This window comes from Oryx dammah, unplaced genomic scaffold (genome assembly GCF_014754425.2).
Source record: "Oryx dammah isolate SB20612 unplaced genomic scaffold, SCBI_Odam_1.1 HiC_scaffold_29, whole genome shotgun sequence".
Taxonomy (NCBI): Eukaryota; Metazoa; Chordata; class Mammalia; order Artiodactyla; family Bovidae; genus Oryx; species Oryx dammah.
In genome coordinates this window covers 5,625,292-5,646,322 of record NW_024070213.1, presented here as the reverse complement: position 1 = coordinate 5,646,322, position 21,031 = coordinate 5,625,292, and the positions used below count along the sequence as shown (strand labels likewise).

Sequence of the window (21,031 nt, the reverse complement as noted above, 5' to 3'; positions counted from 1 at the left end):
TAATATTCCATTGTGTGTGTAGATACATATTTATACACACACACACACATTTTCTTTATCCATTCTTTAAACATTTAAAAATGTGGCCTTAGTGACTAGTTTTAAGCTTTGAAAAGAACCATGCACAGTCCCACCATCCAAATACAACATGATGCTTTCTGCACAGCATCTTCTGGTCCTCGTGGGCAGGCACGTTATGTTTGGTGTGGTTACCATCAAGGCACACAGACTGTTTAAAATTTCATTGCCCACCAGTCTTCCATCACAAACACTCCCACAGGCTCCATGATGATGACTATAACTGGCACACACCACCTCATCTTCCTTGCAGCCGTGTTCTCTACAAACCAGGGTATTCCTCTGCAATGGACAGGTGGCTATTTTGTTGCTGCTGTTGAAGACACACTGCAAGTCATACCTTGGACCTGCTGAACTCCTCTGAATTATTTCTGTGGGATAAATATTCCAAAGTTGAACTGCTGAGTTTAAGAATGTGTCCTTTCATGCACTCACTGGACAAGTCCACACTGAGAGCCTGCTAGGTGTCGAGCACTGTTCTAAACCAATGGGAGACAGGCGTGTCCTCCTGGGCCCTGCATTCCAGTTGCCCAGAGGAGGGGCCAGGTGTGTATGTTAGTACAGACCTAAAAGCTTCAGTTCTCAAGTTCAGTTCAGTCGCTCAGTCGCAACTCTTTGCAACCCCATGAACCGCAGCATGCTAGGCCTCCCTGTCCATCACCAGCTCCCGGAGTTCACCCAAACCCATGTCCATTGAGTCGATGATGCCATCCGACCATCTCATCCTCTGTTGTTCCCTTCTCTTCTTGCCCTCAATCTTTCCCAGCATCAGGGTCTTTTCCAATAAGTCAGCTCTTCGCATCAAATTATTGGAGTTTCAGCCTCAACATCAGTCCTTCCAATGAACACCCAGGACTGATCTCCTTTAGGACGGACTGGTTGGATCTCCTTGCAGTCCAAGAAGACTCTCAAGAGTCTTCTTCAACACCACAGTTCAAAAGCATCAATTCTTCTGCCCTCAGCTTTCTTTATAGTCCAACTCTCACATCCATACATGACCACTGGAAAAACCATAACCTTGACTAGACGGACCTTTGTTGGCAAAGTAATGTCTCTGCTTTTTAATGTGCTGTCTAGGTTGATCATAACTTTCCTCCCAAGGAGTAAGCATCTTTTAATTTCATGGCTGCAATCGTCATCTGTAGTGATTTTGGAGCCCAAGGGTGACCTATAAAATATGAATGACTTGAGAGTGTGACTGGGTAGGGCTGGGTAGGATTATAGCTCTTTAACTCCATCATGGCTCTGTTTTGCTGCTGTTGTTCAGTTGCTAAGTCGTGTTCAACTCTTTGCGATCCCATGGACTGAAGCACACCAGGCTTCCCTGTCCTTCACCATCTCCTGGAGTTTGCTCAGGCTTGTGTCTATTGAGTTGGTGATGCCATCCAACCATCTCATTCTCTATCATCCCTTTTCTTCTGCCTTCAGTCTTTCCCAGCATTCAGGGTCTTTTCCAATGAGTTGGCTCTTTGAATCAAGTGACCAAAGTATTGGAGCTTCAACTTCAGCATCGTTCATCCTTCCAATGAATATTCAGCATTGATTGCCTTTAGAACTGACTGGTTTGATAGCCTTGCAGTCCAAGGGACTCTCAATTGTCTTGTCCAGCACCACAGTTCAAAAGCATCAGTTCTTCAGTGCTCATTCTTCTTTAGGGTCCAATTCTTATATCCATACTGGAATTACTGGAAACACCATAGCTTTGACTTTACAGATGTTTGTTGGCAAAGCGATGTCTGCTTTTCTTTCAAGGAGCAAGCTTCTTTTAATTTCCTGGCTGAAGTCACTGTCTGAAGTGATTTTAGAGCCCAAGAAAATAAAGTCTGTCACTGTTTCCACGGCTCTGTGACTTAACACCAGCTTCTAGAATCTACGGGGCTTTGCAGGTGGCTCAGTGGCAAAGAATTTGTCTGCTAGTACAGGAGACGCCGGTTCCATCCCTGGGTCAGGAAGATCTACTGGAGAAGGAAATGGCAACCCACTCCAGTATTCTTGCCTGGGAAATTCCATGGGTGGAGGAGCCTGGTGGCCTACTGTCCATGGGGTCACAAAAGAGCCAGACACGGCTGAGCACGCACACGCACTAGAATCTACAGCAGTGACCGAGTGTGATAATTTCACGGCAGCACTGCCAGCACCAGGAGGGACAGGCTCAGAACCACCAGGGTCAGTGTGGGACAGACACCGGCCCCCGGCGAGGTGCTCACCGACTCACCTGGCTGGTATGGCCTTCTCCGTGCTCTGCCGCAGCTCCTTCAGCTCTTCTTGCACCTGCTGAGGCTTCGTGAAATGACCCATGAAGTTAAAGTACTCCTCCGCGAAGGGCCGGTGAGTATCTGCTGAGTAGTTTATCCCCAGTTTCTGCAAAAATTCTTGGTAAGTGATGTGCCCTCTTCCCTCACTGTCGTACCTTTAAAGACAAGCACAAAACTCTCAGCTGTAGCCGCCGAGGGGGCATGCGCAGGGTTTTAACCCCGTCTACACTCCATCTGCCTGGTTCCTCACACCCTAGGTTCCTGCAGTACTGGCCTCCTTGAGGGGGTCAGATGTGCTGGAGCCCAGGGTCCACCCAGGCCTGATCTGAATCTGTTTTTAACAAGATCCCCAGGCCATCCATATGCTCATCAACATTCCACTGAAACTCACTGCTCCAGTCAACAGGAGGATCACCTCATACGAGGTAGTCTTGGTTCACCCCGTGAGAGTAGCCGGATTCACCCACCAGCTTTTGGGAGAAAGATGACTGTGACCACAGAAAATTAAAATGAACCTTCCGCTCATTCAGAGGTCTTTTACTGAGCACCTCCACAAAAGAAGAACTATGCTAAGGTTCAGAAGAAAAATCCAACCAAAAAAAAAAAAGCACATTCAGTCTTAATACTCAAATAAATGAACACCCCTTGATTCTAGTTTCCCATTTCCTCTTTGAAGAGATGCCAATTACACACAACCGACGAGAGAGGCAAGGAAGGAAAACAAGATAAGAATTACGCTGCGTACCTTTTATGCCATTTTCTATTATTGGGATTTTTCTGAATTATAATTCATTTTTTTAAGAAAAAAGCATAATGGAGGGTTTTTATCTCCCCAACATTATTCAAATAGAATAGGAAGAATTACTTCAATAAAAAGTTTTAAGGCAAGTTTTCAATTTTCTTTAAAGAAAAGCATTTATTCTCGCAGAAGAGCTTGGTCCTCTTCTCTAACCAGTAAAAACAGCATTTTGTCAAGGTGATTTTTTTTCTCAGATGAACTCAGTGTTTTGAGGACCAAATATTTACATGATATCTGGGGTGCAACGCTCCAGCTGGCTGCTGTTTGGGGCTTTGTCGGCCGGAGCGTCAACGCGGCTGGCTCTCCTGTGGGAGGCAGGGCCCCTCTCTGCGCTCAGCCCACCCGACACGGTAGGACTGCAGAATCGCGTGCTCCCTGGGTCCTCTGTGACCCTTTCGACTGAGTGATGACAAGGAAAATGGGTTTATTTACCTGACTTTCTCGTCTCTCCAGGGGAGCAGCAGTGGGTGGAGGATGGGGGCTGAGAAGCCCCCAAGGTGGCTGCTAGCCCAAGGCCCCCTGTCCACTCCCTTCTCTGCACCCGCAGGCCTGCAGACCCCACCTCCACCTCCTTCCCAGCACCCAGGCCTGTTTTTATCAGGTACTCTGTCCCAGAAGGTGAGGAGTGTTCCCTCCTGTGACTAAGAGGCAGGGAGGGTGGTGAGGTCTAACCCCAGCGAGGTCCTCCCATCACCGCCTCCCCACCATCTGCGCTTGGGTTCCTGGCCTGCACCTGTGAGCATGGGGGTGGGGGGGTTCTCACACCTGCAGGCGGAGATCAGTGCCTGACTGCTGGCACTGTTATTGAGGATTTGGGAGAAACTTCCAGACCTTTCTCAGTTCAGTTCAGTTCAGTCGCTCAGTTGTGTCCGACTCTTTGCGACCCCATGGACTGCAACATGCCAGGCCTCCCTGTCCATCACCAACTCCCGGAACTTGCTCAAACTCATGCCCATCGAATCAGTGATGCCATCCAACCATCTCATTCTCTCCTCCCGCCTTCAATCTTTCCCAGCATCAGGGTCTTTTCCAAGGAGTCAGGTGGCCAAAGTATTGGAGCTTCAGCCTCAGCATCAGTCCTTCCGATGAATATTCAGGACTGATTTCCTTTAGGTTGGACTGGTTGGATCTCCTTGCAGTCCAAGGGACTTTTAAGAGTCTTCTCCAGTACCACAGTTCGAAAGCATCAGTTCTTCAGTGCTCAGCTCTCTTTATGGTCCAAGTCTCACATCTGTACATGGCTACTGGGAAAACCATAGCTTTGACTAGATGGACTTTTGTTAGCAAAGTAATATGTCTGCTTTTTAATATGATGTCTAGGTTGGTCATAGCTTTTCTTCCAAGGAGCAAGCATCTTTTAATTTCATGGCTGCAGTCACCATTTGCAGTGATTTTGGACCCCAAGAAAATAAAGTCTATCATTGTTTCCATTGTTTCCCCATCTATTTGCCATGAAGTGATGGGACCAGATGCCATGATCTTCGTTTTCTGAATGTTGGGTTTTAAGCCAACGTTTTCCACTCTCCTCTTTCACTTTCATCAGGAGGCTCTTTAGTTCTTCACTTTCTGCCATAAGTGTGGTATCATCTGCGTATCTGAGGTTATTGATATTTCTCCCAGCAATTTTGATTCTAGCTGTGCTTCATCCAGCCCAGCATTTCTCATGATATACTCTGCATATAAGTTAAACAAGCAGGGTAACAATATACAGCCATGACGTACTCCTTTCCTGATTTGAAACCAGTCTGTTGTTCCATGTCCAGTTCTAACTGTTGCTTCTTGACCTGCATACAGATTTCTCAGGAGGCAGATAAAGTGGTCTGGTATTCCCATCTCTTTAAGAGTTTTCCACAGTGTGTTGTAATCCACACAATCAAAGTCTTTGGCATAGTGGCATCTGTTATTCGTACAGCCGTAGGGCTTGCAACCCTCCCCAAATACCATTCTACCTTTATTCGATGAATTTTCTAAAATAGAACAAAGTGGCCCACCCACCAGAGGAGGCCCACAGGGGGCTCTGCCCGCCAGGCCCCTCTGTCCATGGGATTGCCCAGGCAAGAACACTGGAGTGGGTTGCCTTTTCTTACTCCAGATCTTCCCAACCCAGGGACTGAACACGCGTGTGTCTTGCATTGACAGGCGGATCTTTACCACTAGTGCCCCCGGGAAGCCTCACCTGGCTTTCTATTCCAGGTGGCAGGAAGGGCTGGTGCCGCTAGCAAATGGCTCCCCCTACTGCTGGTGACGAGGCAGCTGCGAAGGGGGCTTCTAGGTCTTCATCAGGGCACCTGGGAGGGGGGAGGGGCTGCCATTTCTCAAGCTCCGAGGGCGACCCCTGGGCCGTGGTCCTGCCCTGAGCTGCATCACATCTCTGCCAGCCCCATGCCACCAGATGCAGCTGTGACTCACTCTAGAAAGACACCCCTGGAAGAAAACTCCCCGAGGGCGTCCCACCCCAGGGGGAGGGCTCCTAAGAGAAGGTGCACAGATGACCGGCCCGGCAAGAAAGCCCCGGCCAGCGGGGCACCCGTCTGGAGCCTCTCTTTCTCTGGTCCTAAGGTCAAAGGACTGCATCTCCGCCGCCCCTGGGGCCCTGCAGGCCGTGATGAGGACCGGAGGCAGGTGTGCCTGGGGAACTGGGACCAGGGCCACCCAAAGGCTCAAGCATGCCCTGCCCCCACGCCCCCCCGCTCCAGCCCGTATCTCCCCGCCCGGCTCGACGGGAAGCTTCCTGAGGAGAAGTGTGCCTTGTTTTATCTTGATGGGCAAACTCACAGCTTCCAGCAACCCACCCTGCAAATGCTTCCTTATCAATACCTGGTCACTGAGCAAGTGAACACGAAGCGTGCATGTCCCTAAGGAAGGCCTGCAGTCCCTGCGGGGGACACTTGTGGGATTCCCAGCCACAAACTCTAAATCGTGACACTTGGACTGAATGAAAAGACACTTCTTAATTACTTCATTGATAAAGATCATACACATTCTCTCCGCATCTCCAAGAACAGAAGACCAGATTGCACAACTGCAACTAAAATATTGTTATGCATGTGAATAAGAAGACAGTCAATTCAGCTTACATAACCTCACCCTTCATTATATAATCCTTTGTGTCACATTAAAAAAAAATCAACTTGGTTATAAAGGTTGAATTTTAAAATGGTTCGGCAACAGATGCACCAGGAAAAACGTGCATATAAAACAGAGGGCCCATAAAAACTCACATTTGCATGTGGGAACGGCCACTAATTTATGACATAATCAGATTACTGCCTGTCTATTGCACACACAGCCGTTCGGTTGTACACACAGCATGAACACATTCACATCGATCACTGGGCTGAGAAAGTCTTACTCGTTCAGGCTCGGTTTAGCGCTTGATTTTTACACAAATGACAGAAGAACCTTCCAACACCACTGACCCCAGATTCAGAGCATCTGGTGTGAGCCCCACGGACGACCCAGGCTGGCAGCAGAGGGAGACGTGGTCCTGGGCAGCTTGGACATGTGGGTCCTCTCGGCGAACATCCGTGGGGAGGGCAGCGTGACTGCTCAGAGAGCTGCCCTGCAGAGTGCGAAGTGGCTGGCTGCCTCAGAGTTGATGCCCAGTGGGTACATTCACCCAGGCCGGGGGTGGGGGGCACAGACCGGATACCATCTGCCTCGGCCCCACCTAGGGTCACAGTCTGGCCGTTATGTGCCCCAGTAAGTGGCCGTCTGGCCTCGGATGCAGCCACGCCAGAGAAGGGAGACCCACTCCTTCTGGGACTGCCCAGTGTTCCTGGTTCCAGAGGATGTCAGCTGCTAGAACACCCTTCGTGAAGGGCGAGGGGCCTGCCGGGTTAGTCCTCACCAAGATGAGCCCCTTTTCATGTCCAGCTCTTCTAACTAGACTCCTACCATCAGCACGTCCCATTCAACCTTCTCTCTTTTTTTTTTTTCCTTTCTTTTTAAACAAGTTTTATTTATTTATTTTAATTTTTTGGCCACACTCTGTGGCACGTGGGATCTTAGGTCCCCCATCAGGGATGGAACTGCACTCTCTGTATTGGCAGGTGGGGTCTTAACCCCTGGACCACCAGGGAAGTACCAGTCCTTCCTTTCCTGAACTGTTCCTTCAGCCTTTCCAAATCGTTTCCCATCCCGGGGCTCTCCAGTCCAGCACAGCCCCTGGTAGGTTCTCTTGGCCGAGCCTAGGGAGACAACCCAAAGCTCCACCTGAGTCACACGTGTTCACGTGAGCCGATGCACAGGACACAGGGATTCTGTAATAGTCTTCGCTTTTCATCTTGGAATGCTAATGTACAGCGTATCTACCCAAACAAGAAATGTGCATAAATTGGGCATCATCTCCAGAACATTCTACCAGGTCTGTGTGACCAGCTGGTTGTACACGACAGGCGTCTATACTCAAATTTCCCAGGCTGCTGGCTGTCCTGCTTGAGTCGTCTGTGTGTTTTTATAACACACTGGCTTTGTAGTTTCCTGGCAAAGTTGGTTTTAGGTCAAAAATAACAGAAATCTACCCAAGGAAACTAGGCTACAGAAGGGGCTCAGAACGCTGAGCCCCCAGAAGGGCATGTCCCCTGGAGCCCTGGTCCTGGGGCTCCCTGTCCCCTCGGGCTCTGCTGACACAGGCAGCACCCTCCCCCTTCTGGGGGCCTCCCACTCCTGCCCCCCAACTCTGGGCCTCTCCATTAGCTGGGACGCCCTCTCCCGGCTCTGGTTAATGACTGCTTATTTGGGGATTAGGGTCAGGCATCGCACACCGAGAGTCCCTCCTGGAACACCCACAGCCCAGGCTGCCCGGCTTCTCTCTCCTGGCATGCAGATGCTGTCTTCCTGGCTGAGTCGTGGGCAAGGGGCTGCCTTCATATCTGAAACCCCGAATCTAGCACTGGGCCGGCAATCTCGAAAGTTTCAGGAAATTCCTGCTCAATGATCGCCTCAGATGAAGGAATGAGCGAATGCACATTCATCCTGTAATTTATTCTCAGCCGTCTCTCTGAAACCAAACGTGTTGCTCCTGAAATCCTGGGCTGAAAGAGCCTGTCGGCTTCACTTAGGAGGTTTCCTTTCACTAGGGCCTCCTCCAGGTTTGAGGGCTGTGCGTCTTTGCCCCTCGGTGAGCCAGGCTTGCTTAACACACACCTGCCCAGCTCTGTCGGCCCCAAGAGGTCAGTGGGGGCCACAGCCCACCCATCCCTCGGCCATGGGCTGGGGCAGAGGTGAGTCGCTCTGGGCTGACCTGCTGCACTCTGCAGACCCCCGGGGACCCTGCTGAGGAATGAAGCCACCTCTGGAAGCCAGATCCCGAATCACCAGTTGGAAGAGAAGTGTCCAGAAGAGCTGCTAGACATGCTAGACTTAAGGTGAATAAGAACCAAACATCCGTGTGCCAAGTCACTGAGATCTGGAGGTTAATGCATTAATTTACTTCCGCAGTGTAAATGAGACCTTCCGGACGCCTCAAAGCTGTAATAGAGTGCAGGTGCTTCGTTTAAGTGCTGAGTGAGCGACGGGTGATGACAATTATTTTGTCTATATTCTCCATGTTTTCTAATTTTGTGTTTTCAAAAGAGCTGAATGCTATTTTCTTGATCACTGGGGCTTTCTTATTCTCATCAGTAGACCCCGGGAGCTGGCAGAGGGTGTGACGCTGGCCCCAGCTGCTTCCGCCTTGCCCGGGGTCCCCATCACGCACGCTGGGTGGAAGAATGCCCCTCCCTTGTATGAGCAGCTGCAGGAGGCTCAGTGGCGGGGGGACCCTGGGCAGCCCAGCGCTGGCCGCCCCCTTGCCAGGCCACACCTTCTGCTTTGTGCAGCAGGCAGGTGGGGACGTGGAGGGAGGAGACCAGGGTGAGTCATGAGGAGTGGCCAGTGGAGGGAGGAGGGGGGAGGGTGAGCACGGTGAACTGAGGTCACAGAAATGCCCAGAAAATGGATGAGAAACCACACCACTGAGTTTGTCATGCCTGCTGAGTGGGGTGCAGCTGCTTTCTTGCTGTTATATTTTCCTCTTCCTTATGCTTTTTTGAAATTCAAAGACGCTTGCTCCTTGGAAGAAAAGCTATGACCAACCTAGACAGCATATTAAAAAGCAGAGACATTACTTTGTCAACAAAGGTCCATCTAGTCAAGGCTATGGTTTTTCCAGTGGTCATGTATGGATGTGAGAGTTGGGCCATAAAGAAAGCTGAGCACCGAAGAATTGATGCTTTTGCACTGTGGTGTTGGAGAAGACTCTTGAGAGTCCCTTGGACTGCAAGGAGATCCAACCAGTCCACCCTAAAGGAAATCAGTCCTGAATATTCAAATTCATTGGAAGGACTAATGCTGAAGCTGAAACTCCAATACTTTGGCCACCTGATGCCAAGAACCGACTCATTGAAAAAGACCCTGATGCTGGGAAAGATTAAAGGCAGGAGGAGAAGGGGACGACAGAGGATGAGATGGCTGTGTGGCATCACCAACTCAATGGACATGAGTCTGAGTAAGCTCTGGGAGTTGGCAATGGACAGGGAGGCCTGGCGTGCTGCAGTCCAAGGGGTTGCAAAGAGTCGGACACTACTGAGCAACTTAACTGACTGATGCTTTTCTGGATTTTCCAAGTCTTCTAAAATGAGCGTGCATTAATATTGCTATCAGAAAGTAATTTGAAATCTGTGTGATCTTTTCTCTACTAATTTTTATGCTTATCTTTGCGAAGTAAAGATTTTATGCTTATCTTTGCCTCATTATACTGTTTAGTCACATGGCCATGCCATCCATGGGATAGCTGACTGAAGCTCAGAGAAGGTGAGCCACTGGTCCAAGGTCACACAGCTCACCCTGGGCTCCAGGGGACAAGGCACAGGCCCGCTCAGAGCACAGCCCTCAGCTGTGGGCTACTCGGCCACCTCAGGGTGGCCTCCTGATTTCTGCCCAAGCTCATCAGACAAGTCCAAGGAGTGTCTGATCTCATCACTCAGCCTCTCTTTCCAGCTGCTACTGCTGTTTGGTCACTAAGCCATGTCTGACTTTTTGTGATCCCATGGACAACAGCCCTCCAAGGCAGGAATACTGGAGTGGGTTGCCATTTCTTTCTCCAGGGGATCTTCCCAACCCAGGGATCAAACTGTACTCTCCTGCCTTAGAGGTGGATTCTTTACTGCTGAGCCACCAGGGAAGCCCCTTTCTAGGCTGCTAAAGGCTAACTGTCACTTCCAAACTCTGTCACAACTATCACTTCCTTCCCAGTCCTCCAGGCCCCCACCCAGGGAGGCTTACCCCGTCCTCTCACTTAGAACCCCAAGACAGCCCCCAATTCACCTCTGTGCCTCCCTCGCCTCCCTGGCAACTCATCCTCCTCCCTGTGGCCAGAGTGATCTTTCTAGACTGTGGAAACCTGCCTCGATCTGTCCCTACTGAACACTTGGCCTTCAGGACAGAGTCCCCACCTTGTCCTTCCCTTCACGATGTGGTTCAGCTGATGTGTGGGCCCCCAGGTGACCCCACAGTCCTGGGATGTGACCCCCCCTTTGCCACTTGGCTGGACCTTCATCTGGTGGCTCTCAGCCCTGTGTTTGTCCTTCTGCCTGTCTTCCTGGGGAAGCTGCTCCGGGGAGCTGTGTCCGTCGGAGGTGAAGAGAGGGCAAGGCCAGGCTGTTCCCAGGGGCTCCTGCTCAGCCCAGCGACTGAGATTCCAGCAGATTCCGAGAGGCATCGGGGGGTGGAGGCCACTTCCTGGTCTCCAGGAAATACCTTGTCTCCCCTTTGCCCTCCAGTCCCTGGTGGGGAGCAGCCCCTTGTCTCTGGATAACCCTCTCCTTGCTCTTCTAGCCCTGTGGGGTGGACAGCAGCCTCCTGGCCTCTGAGTAACTCCACAGTCCCTTTCAGACTTCTGGTCCATCTGACATCTCTGTAATCAGTCTCCCCCTTAGGTCCCGCTCAGCTGTAAATGTGAGAGCAGCTTCTGTGGCCCCACCAGGACACTGTGGACACACTCCTGGGGCCCCCTCTGTCTCCATTGCCCTCTTCCCACCCACCCTGGAGGTGACTCCGCATGTGGAGACACCGTCGTGGGCTCCCCACCTCTGCTCCTCTTTCCCTGGACACACGTCCAGACTGTTTCTCCCAGCCTCCCTGGCCAGGGTACAGCCACATGCAGGGATTCTGGTCCACAGAGTCTGGGCAAAGTGACAGTCACGTTTCCAGGCCCGGACCTTACAAAGCTGACCAGATGGTCCTCTGTGCTCATTCCCCTTCTCTGCTGCCAGACACGTAAGATCAGGGGATGGGGGGCAGGCTCCTGGTCCTCGAATGATTGTGGGCAGAGCTCTCCACCACCCACATTAAAGTGTGACATCCTTACTGGGGCAAGCCCCTGGGATGTCGGCCTTGTTTGTTATTGCAGCTGACCCTGACCCTGACCACTAGAGTTAACTTAGCAGAGCACAGCACGGCACAGAGAAGTTAAGTAACTTGACAGGGGCCATACCGCTGTGAAGGGGTGGAGGCAGGGGTCATGACCGCGTGGCTGCAGAGCTCTCAGCCACTCACCATCTACGGCGGACAGCCGGCTACACAAAGGTGGACGAAGTCCTCGTCTCAGTTTGCAGCACAGGGTAGACATTGTGTATTTATAGAATAGTGGTAATACATGCATGAAGAAACTTTAGCGAAAGTAACGGCGAGTCTCCTCCCATCAACAGGGAAGCCTGCCTGTCTCCCATCAGGAAGAGGGTTAGACGTGCCCTCCTTCCACAGGGAACCCCCAGGGACACCTGACTCTCACACCCCTCATCCCTAAGGCTGGCACCCAGCCTGGGGGCTCATCCCACCCCTCCTTGATGGAGACAGCTGTCCCCTTATGCCCCACACCCCCCATCAATCTCTCCTCTGAATGGCCTCCTGACTCATCTTCCTGAAGCAGACTTGACCCACATTTGCAGCCACTCAGACTGCATTGTTCCAGATGTCCCGTTAGTACTGCCAGAAAGCGAGGACTGCACCGGGCGATCAGCCTCGCCTTTCCTTCCTCAGCCTGGAGCCCAGGTACCGCTTGGAGAGCCCCTCGCCCATCTGCCTGCCCCATCTAGAACCTAGGAACCATTTCAGCTTCACTCCTCCATGCGCATAGCACCCCGCTTCGGCTCCCTGTCTGCTGGACCTGTCCCTCCTCTGGCACTTATAATAGGTGATGCTCACCCCGGTGTTGTGGGGTTGGGGGGGAAGGGGAATGTTCGTGCCCACCAACAGCTCCCTAAATATCAGAATGACACAGTCATCACCGCATCATCCGAAATGTCTACGTGGGGAGAGCTCCATGCGTCTGCCCGCTGCGACCCCATCCTTTGAGTCCTCAGGTGGACCCACTCACTCAGTCTATTAAAAGGGAAAACGGGCAGGGAGACCAAACTCACCCTGGGTTGGAACTGATCTAGAGAAAGAATAAGGGTTTTGTAAGAACTTCACGATGCTTTTCTAAATTAGACACAAAACAGCCCACCTAATTCTAAACTCGGCCAACATTATAGCTTTCCACTTTAAACAGATGAAATGCTGAAGAAAAACTGCATGAGCTGTGCCGTTGAGCTGGCCCCCGAGAGGACCTGCAGTACTGGGGTACGACCCTGGGGGGTGCCAGCGGCGACTAACATATAATGGAGGAGGAAGCAACTCAGAGACAGATCTGGAACTCGGAAATGGACCGCGTGGTGAGTGCACCTTGAAACCTAGACATTGTGATGGGGGGCCTGGTTCTAAAGTACATTTTGAAAAATGTAGCCAATACTAGCTCCTAGTTTCAGTTTAAGACACCCTCGGGAAACTATTCCAAGTTGCCAAAAGTTTGGTTATTTTCTTCCAACAGATTGCTAATCTATAAAACACTTGTGTAGCATCAGTTTCCATCTCCGGGCAATGGAGAGACTGCGTTTCCCTTAACCCACTGTAGATATGTCCACGGAGGTAGTTGGGTTAGAGAGGAGTCTTTGGGGAGTGACTTCATTCTCCGAAACAGTGAAAGGATGTGCTCAAATGCGCAGTTCCTGAGAAACGCAAAACCCTCGTGTCCAATGTTGGTGACAAGTGCTGAGCTGGTTCCTGTGTTCCGAAAGGCTGGCCTGTTGGCCAAGGCTGCTTTCGGGGGTGAACAGGGTAGATACAACCACAGAATAATATTCCTGGCCCTGTCTGACCCCCGAGTCGTGATGAAAGCCCGGTGCTGAATTTGGCAGTCAGGAAGGAAGGGACAGTCTTCAGAGGCCACTCACCTCATCCAGAGCTTTTCGAACTCTCTCGGCGTGAGGGGGATGTCAAAGCCGTATAGCGCGTTCTTCACGTCCCGTCGTCGAAGGATGCCATTGCCCTCGCTGTCGGTTTCTATAAAATTCTACAGTATTAGAAGACAGCGTTTAGTAACATGTAAAATGCTCTCAGAGAGTATCTGGGACAGTCTAAGACTTCCCCTTATGCACGTCGCCTCCTGTTGACTTTTTTTAAGATTTCTATTTTTTGATGGGGACTATTTTTAAAGTCTTTCATTGAATTTGTTACAATATTGCTTCTGTTTTATGTTTTAGATTTTTGGCCACAAGGCAGGTGGAATCTTAGCCCCTTCACCACGAATGGAACCCACACCCCCTGCATTGGAAGGTGAATCTTAACCCCTGGACAACCAGGGAAGTCCCTAATTACTCTTTTGTATACGTTCCAAATAAAGTCCTCATTCTGCTCAATAAGACAACAGAGCAAAACGTCAAGTGTTACATCCTAGAACGGGCTTGTTTCCGGGTAATGAGTGGTCTTGAGCGTGTGGCTGGGATTTTTTTTTTTCCTGAGCAACAATTTGGGTTCAAACATCGTTAGAACTAAGGGCCAACTGGAGCCCGGGAGGTGAGGTGTAGCCCACACCGTTTGAGGTTATCATCTCCACTTTTTGCAGAACTTGGCCTCCGGCGGTCAGAGGGAAAACAAGGGACATGAGACTCTATAGTTGTTACGATGAGGTGACATGGTACCATTTTAACACCCCCAAGGGGTGCAAAAGGTGTCTGGGGATGTGTCAGGCATTTAAAGGGCCACAGACTAGGAGAGCAGGTAACACAGGGCGCTGAACACTGTCTTAAACTTTCTCAACAATAGCTCATTCCTCCTCCTTCCGACACACTGTGCGGAAGACACAATGGTTTCACTTCTCAAGTCCTCTGCAAGCATCATACTTCATGGCGAAACCATGAAACGTTTTCTGGACGATTAAGAATCAGACAAGAATATCTCTATTGCTCTCTATTTAGCCTTGTACTGGAGGTGCAAGCCAGTGTAGTTAAGCAAGTTAAAACTGGTAAAAGGTATAACAACAGGACAGGGAGAAATGTAATTGTCCTTATTCACAAATGACATGACGGTATACACAGGTATACAAGGAATTCACAAATAAAGTATTATAATAAGAGAAAGTGGCAATGAATCTGGATTCTATGAAAAGTGAAAGTTGCTCAGTCGTGTCTGACTCTCTGCAACCCAAGTGGCTGCAGCCCACCAGGCTCCTCTGTCCACAGAGTTCCAGGCCAGAATACTGGAATGGGTAGCTGTTCCCTTCTCCAGGGGATCTTCCCAAACCAGGGATCAAACCCAGGTCTCCAACCCAGGTCTCCCACATTGCAGGCAGATTCTTTACCATCTGAGCTACCAGGAAAGCCCTGAGATTCAATATCAATAGGCAAAATCACTCACATTTTAATATATCAGACATGGAAAATGAACTTTAAGGAAAAAAAAACATTTACAACAGCACCAAAAATAGAAGTCTGAGGAACAAATCTTATAAATGATTGTAAGGATTTTACATAAGAAAGTCTAAAACTGTTTTGAAAAACATTTTAAAAGATCAAAATAAATGGAACTACACTGTGTTCATTAATTGGAAGGCCTCATGTAGTAAAGATGTCATTTCTTGCCAAACATCCCAATAGTTTTTTTTTTTTCTTCCTTTGTAGAATTTGACAAACTGATTAAAGAACTCTAATAAGAGAATAAGGAGGAGGGAGCTGCCTACTGGCTAATTAAGATGCATTACTGGACTTCCTGGTAGTCCAGTGGTTAGGATTCGGCGCTTCTATTGCAGGGGCCCGGGGTTCCATCTCTGGTCAGGGAACCCAAGATCCCAGCCTTGGGGAAGTAGAGGTGCCTACCTGCAGGCTGACCCTGGACCCAGGCCCACAACCACTCCCACCCCCCCCCCCCCCCCCGCCAAGCCCGCTCCAGGGGGCTAGCACTTCCTGGGGCCCTGTAGTCAGAAGAACTATGTTATGTCTATTTTACCACAATTTAAAACAATAACTTTATTCATTTATTTACTCCTGCCACACACCACTGAAATCTAAAAACATACAAATACTATTCATATGCGTATTTATTTTGTGATGGGTCTTTGTGGCTGCGCAGGCTCTTCTCTGCTGCGGAGCGGGAGCGCAGGGGCTGCAGTATAGTCGCCGTGGGAGGGCTCCAGGGCACGCGGGCCTGGAGCAGTCGTGGAACGTGCACTCCCTGCTGCAGTTCCCGGGCTCTCGAGCACAGGCTCGGGAGCTGTGGCTCACGGGCTCAGCTGCCTCATGGCAGGTGGGATCTTCCCGGATCGGGGACGAAACCCACGTCTGCTGCGTCGGCAGGCACGTTCTTCACTGAGCCACCAGGGAAGCCTCTGCCACAATTTTTTAAAAAAGCGACAGCATGTGCAGCCGGTTGTGATCCATCCACTGCCTCACACTGAAAACCACCTGGTCTGCCCCGAGGTCTGCCCCATCCGTGCTGTCCCCACCGTGCCAGTCAGCCCCGCACATCCCCTGCCTTGGTTCAGCTTCAGGCCTGGCATTCTCACCTCCCCCGCACGCCTGCCCAACCCCTGCTCATCTTTCCACGAGTGACCTCTTCTTGGGCACCCCGTTGTATGCACACCATTGCCACTGTGATCCGTACCATTCTTTAGAGTTCTTGTTGGTGTTTACGCTACAAGTCTCTGGGGGCACAGACACGTCTTCATTTTATCTTATTTTTGGTCATTGTATCTTTAGTACCTTGCAACAAGCACTTTCCTGGTGGCTCAGACGGTAAAGTGTCTGCCTACAATGTGGGAGACCTGGGTTCGGTATCTGGGTTGGGAAGATGCCCTGGAGAAGGCAATGGCACCCCACTCCAGTACTCTTGCCTGGAGAATCCCATGGACAGAGGAGCCTGGGGGGCTACAGACCACTGGGGTCGCAAAGAGTCAGACGCGGCTACGCGACTTCACTAACAGGGCAGAGTCAGCTCATAATAATATTTGCTGAAGAAACCAATGACCTTATTTTCCAAAAACACTTGAATAGACATGAGCATAGTAAGCTGCCCCCAGAGGGGACGATGCCTCTGAGTTTCTGAGGATCCAGCGGGACGCGCCCCCAGTGGTGCGTGGCAGGAATGGGGAGCCCCACGACCTGAGGTGGATCCCCTGGTGGTGCTAGTGGTAAAGAACCCCCTTGCCAACGCAGGGGAGACCTGAGACTCAGGCATGACCTCTGGGGCAGGGAGACCCCCTGGAGGAGGGCGTAGCAGCCCACTCCAGTATTCCGCCTGGAGAATCCCATGGACAGAGGAGCCTGGCGGGCTATGTGACCCTATATATGAAGGTCACAAGATGACTAAACCCTGAACCCTTGTTCAAGTGCAGTTTTCCTGGAGAATACACCCCTTGGGATATTAGCAGGTGCTGTTTCGTGAATTCCCAACAGAAATGCAGCATAAGGGAGACACCTTTACCATCTCTAAATGCTGGGGCCCGGCAGTGAAGAGTGCAGATGTGAGCGCCCGTGGGAACCCGCGTGCCATCACCAGGCGGTCAAGCGGGAATACGGCGGATCTTGTTTCTGGGCTTTACTTTCTGCCAGTTTAGAATTCCAAACTAATCCCTTCAGTGCGGCACTCAATATAAACCGAGAGAGGGACGGGGTGGTCCACATGCTCCGGGTCATCGAGTCCTGCAGGGCCAGTGAGGGGGCCCAGAGCTCGGTTCTGGAGAAAGCGCCTCCTCCCCCCACCCCACCCCCTTCCAGGCCCCTGAAATCCCTCTTCCTCTGTAATCATCTGTGTCCCCTCCCCGCCTCACTCCCACCAGGCTCAGTTCTAGGAGAGATGAAAGAGGTTTCCATGGGGGGGACACTGGGGCTGCTGGTTCAGCAGCCCAGAGCTCTGGGGTCCCCACGGCTCTTCCACACGTAGTCTGGGGCTCTGCCCAGCGTCAAGGATGAAGGCAGCTAAGAGAGGCCATGGAATCAAGGTGGAGTGAAAGGGCTAGGACAGGGAGGTCAACCAGCCGGGGGGCCGGGCCAGGAGTCAGGGGGCCTTCAGGGTGTCAGGGAGCCGAGGTGGAGGTGTTTCAGGGAGGGTGGACAGAACAAGGCAGAAGCAAGGCCTCCCCAGCCTCCGGCCACTCCCAGCAGCCTGATCCTTTCAGCGTCCGCCGCCTTGTTAATAACCTGCCTTTGCTCCCTGACTGTCCCTTCCCCTGGGCCATGAGCTCCGCCAGGAGGGAGCAGGCACACCCCCTGGGCACTCAGTTTGTACGATGTCAAGGCGGGGTTGGAAGAAGCAGCGAAGGGCCCTGGAGGTGGCCCCACAGGGAGCAGCGCAGAGCGGACCGGAGAGGCGGCTGCTCCCATAAGGGAAGGAGGGCAGAGCAGCCAAGAGGAGAGGCAGGCTGGGGAGAAGGGGCTGTTTTCCTGAGTTGGTCCAGCCTGAGGGAGCTTGAAGGTGGGAGAGAAGCAGGAACAGGGCGGGCATGTGGCTGACGGTGTTAGCTCTGCCCTCTCCCTGCTGGGGTATGGGCCCTGTGTGCCCACCATGTGCAGTCCAGATCACGCCCTGCGCTCTTCAGCCCAGGGGACTACTCTAAGGCCGGTCCGGCCTTGGTCCATGTGATTTGCTGGCCCAGGATGGCAGAGTCCATGCTATGAGGATGGGGACCAAGGAAGAGGTGGTGTGGGTGCTTAAAAGCAGGCCTTCACATTGGACACAGGCCAAGAGAGAGCACAGAAAGAAAATGGCCAAGTGAAATAAAGTAGAGATGTTCTTCAGACTAGTGTGAAAGTATTCCTATAATGCAGTTTACAAACACTTTTAAAAGTGAAGTTACTGGGTCCTTGTTGCATTGAGAAATAGTGACATCACAGTCTAAACTTCAGGATGACCTGGGCTTGCATTTCAGATCTACTGTCTTGCAGGTATAGCTGTCATTGTTAGAGTGTGTGTCCATCTTGACACTGTAATCACAATGCAGATCCCTGCACATGGAGGGTATTCACCTTGAAAATGTGCTTTTCATGATTTTGGCAGGAAAGGAAGAAATATCTCTTTAAAATGCATGTTTGTAACTGTGGGGGCTTCCCTGGTGGCTCAGACAGTAAAGAAGCCACCTGCAGTACAGGAGACCCGGGTTTAATTCCTGAGTTGGGAAGATCTCCTGGAGAAGAGAATGGTTACCCACTCCAGTATTCTTGCCTGGAGAATTCCATGGACAGAGAAGCCTGGCGGGCTACACTCCATGGGGTCACAAAGAGTCAGACAAAGCTGAGTAACTAACACTTTATAACTGTGTAAAAAGAAATATGATAGCATCTTACATTGCTTCATTTAAATTTTTAATTCATATCAAATCTGAGATAAAGCCAGGAATTTCAGTCCATGTAACTCCTAAAATCACTTTTTTTCCCCCTAAAGACAAAATTGACCTTGAATGTGAGAATTTATCTTGAAAAGGTATTTTAAGAATCAAAGGAGGCACTGCTGCTGCTAAGTCACTTCAGTCGTGTCCAACTCTTTGCGACCCCATAGACGGCAGCCCCCAAGGCTCTACATTGGTATAAAAGTTGCTTTCTCCTATCTCAGTGACTGGATCAAAACAGCTCCATCATCCCAATGACCTTGGAACACAAATAGCTGCCCTTCCCTTTTAAGGAAACAATCGCTTTCTCACCTTAGACAAGTCTGACCATCTGGTTTTTGCTTTGGTGACAAGGTACTGATGCGCCTGTTCACAAGCTAGTTCTGAATCTGCAACCTTCTGTTTTGGTCTTAAAAGAAAAAAAAAATTATAAATAATTCTGTTTCAATTTAAAAGACTCATTAATCTCCCAAGAGGTTCCCCTACTCCCATTCGTGACAAAGGTACTATAAAAGTCTGCTATTTCACATCTGGTCTAACTTAATTCTTAAAATACAGTCTTACTTCCCTAGCTTCATGTTAGGGAAATCTTAAATTTAGTTAGGAGTCCTTGTTTATTTCCAGATAAATGTTGTTCAAATTTTCCAGCGGTTCACAAAACAAAAAGGGTTTGTTCAATCCCAAAAGGATAAAAAAAAAAAACACAGCACAACATTGTCTTTGATGAAAACAACCAAAAACGTATTTCTGAATGTACAAGTGGGTGTGATAACTCCGACCAAAGCAAACAGTCTGGGAAACCTAGGGGAACATGACCTACAGACTTGGTTTCGGCTCATGCTCAAAGGTTGAGTCTGTGGAATACAAAATGATCAAAATTCTACTTACTCACAGAACGGTGGGCGCTGAAGACACTTTCAAAACAGACTGTGGTTAGGGCACCACGAAGCACAGTGAAGACTGTGGCTGAAGGAATTTGGGGTGCCCTGGACTCTTCCGCTCACTACAACAAATTTGGGGAGCAGATCCTATAAAACCTTTTGCCACTTGTATCTCTGAGGTCGCCCTGCTCGGATCCTTGTTCACTCATGGGCACGTGGGTGATTGGGGTGTCTTGTCTGAGGGTGAGTGAGCAAGCCCCCACAGGGACCTTCACAGGAATTTCTCCCCAAAGGAGCCCAGAAAACCAGGAAGAGGACAGCAAAAAAGCCCACATTGCCCTTTATTTTTTCATTTTTTGGTCGTCTCGTGCAATACGCAGGATCTTAGCCCCCTGTTATCGTTGTTCAGTTGCTAAATCCTGTCTGACTCTTTGTGACCCCATGGATTGCAGCCCGCCAGGCTCCTCTGCCCATGGGATTTCCCAGGCAAGAATACTGGACTGGGTTGCCATTTCCTTCTCCAGGGGATCTTCCCGACCCAGGGATGGAAACCATGCCCCTGTACTGGAAGCGTGGAGTCTTAACCAGGGAAGTCCCCCAGGTCACCCTTTGACAGAAGTATAATTCATGTTCCAGCAGGTGAGATGCTTGTGGGGAAAAAAATCTAAAGAAAAAATTCAGCAAAGGTTTATGCTATCCGTGCTGCTCTGCAGCTCTGTATATGACGCTGGGTGGGGCGGACATGGTATCTGAGGTAACCATGACCCCCACGAGCTCCAGTCGGGCTGCAGCTGCTGGTCATTTGCCACACGGATTTCCCAGCAATGTTGGCATTGTCACCCCACTTTGCAAAGGGGGGCGCTGGGCTTTGGAGAGGTGAAACAGCCTGCTGAAATCACACAGCCAGTTCCGGGAATCCTGGACCCTCAGCTCAGGGCCCTCCCAGGCTGGAGGCGAGCCTTTCTCATCATTTTCATTCCAGCTGAAGCTACAACTTTGGCAGCTCCTCTAACGTCAGTCCTCAGAGGAAAGGACCCATTAGGTGGCTCAGTTCACAGAGGTAAGGGGGCCACCGTGGTTTTATGCGTGGGGGATCTTCTTTTTGCTTAACGTTTGCATCTCAATTCAAGGAGCTCAGTTCTGCCAGCACCCCTGGAGTGCCTAGCCCAGTGCAAGGTCGGGGCAGGTGAGGCCTGCGGCCGCCGTCTCCAAGAGAAGTTCTCCTGGGGCATCCCGCTCCCGTCCTACATTTAGAGCAGACAGCAGAAGGCTTCCCTGGTGGCCCAGTGGCTGAGAACCTGCCTGCCAATAAAGGGGGTCATGGGTTCAACCTCTGGTCCAA

At 50.7% G+C, this 21,031-nt stretch overlaps 1 protein-coding gene across 1 annotated transcript in view; it reads right to left on the bottom strand.

The window, feature by feature from the left end:
- The window catches only part of EFCAB6 (EF-hand calcium binding domain 6), a 255,607-nt gene that overhangs the window by 53,763 nt on the left and 180,813 nt on the right, over positions 1–21,031 (bottom strand). The window contains exons 21-23 of the mRNA XM_040233143.1: positions 19,121–19,217; positions 13,386–13,504; positions 2,294–2,488 (exon numbers count right to left, since the gene is read on the bottom strand). Coding sequence (XP_040089077.1) covers positions 2,294–2,488; positions 13,386–13,504; positions 19,121–19,217 — 411 coding nt within the window. The remainder of the gene's footprint in view (positions 1–2,293; positions 2,489–13,385; positions 13,505–19,120; positions 19,218–21,031) is intronic.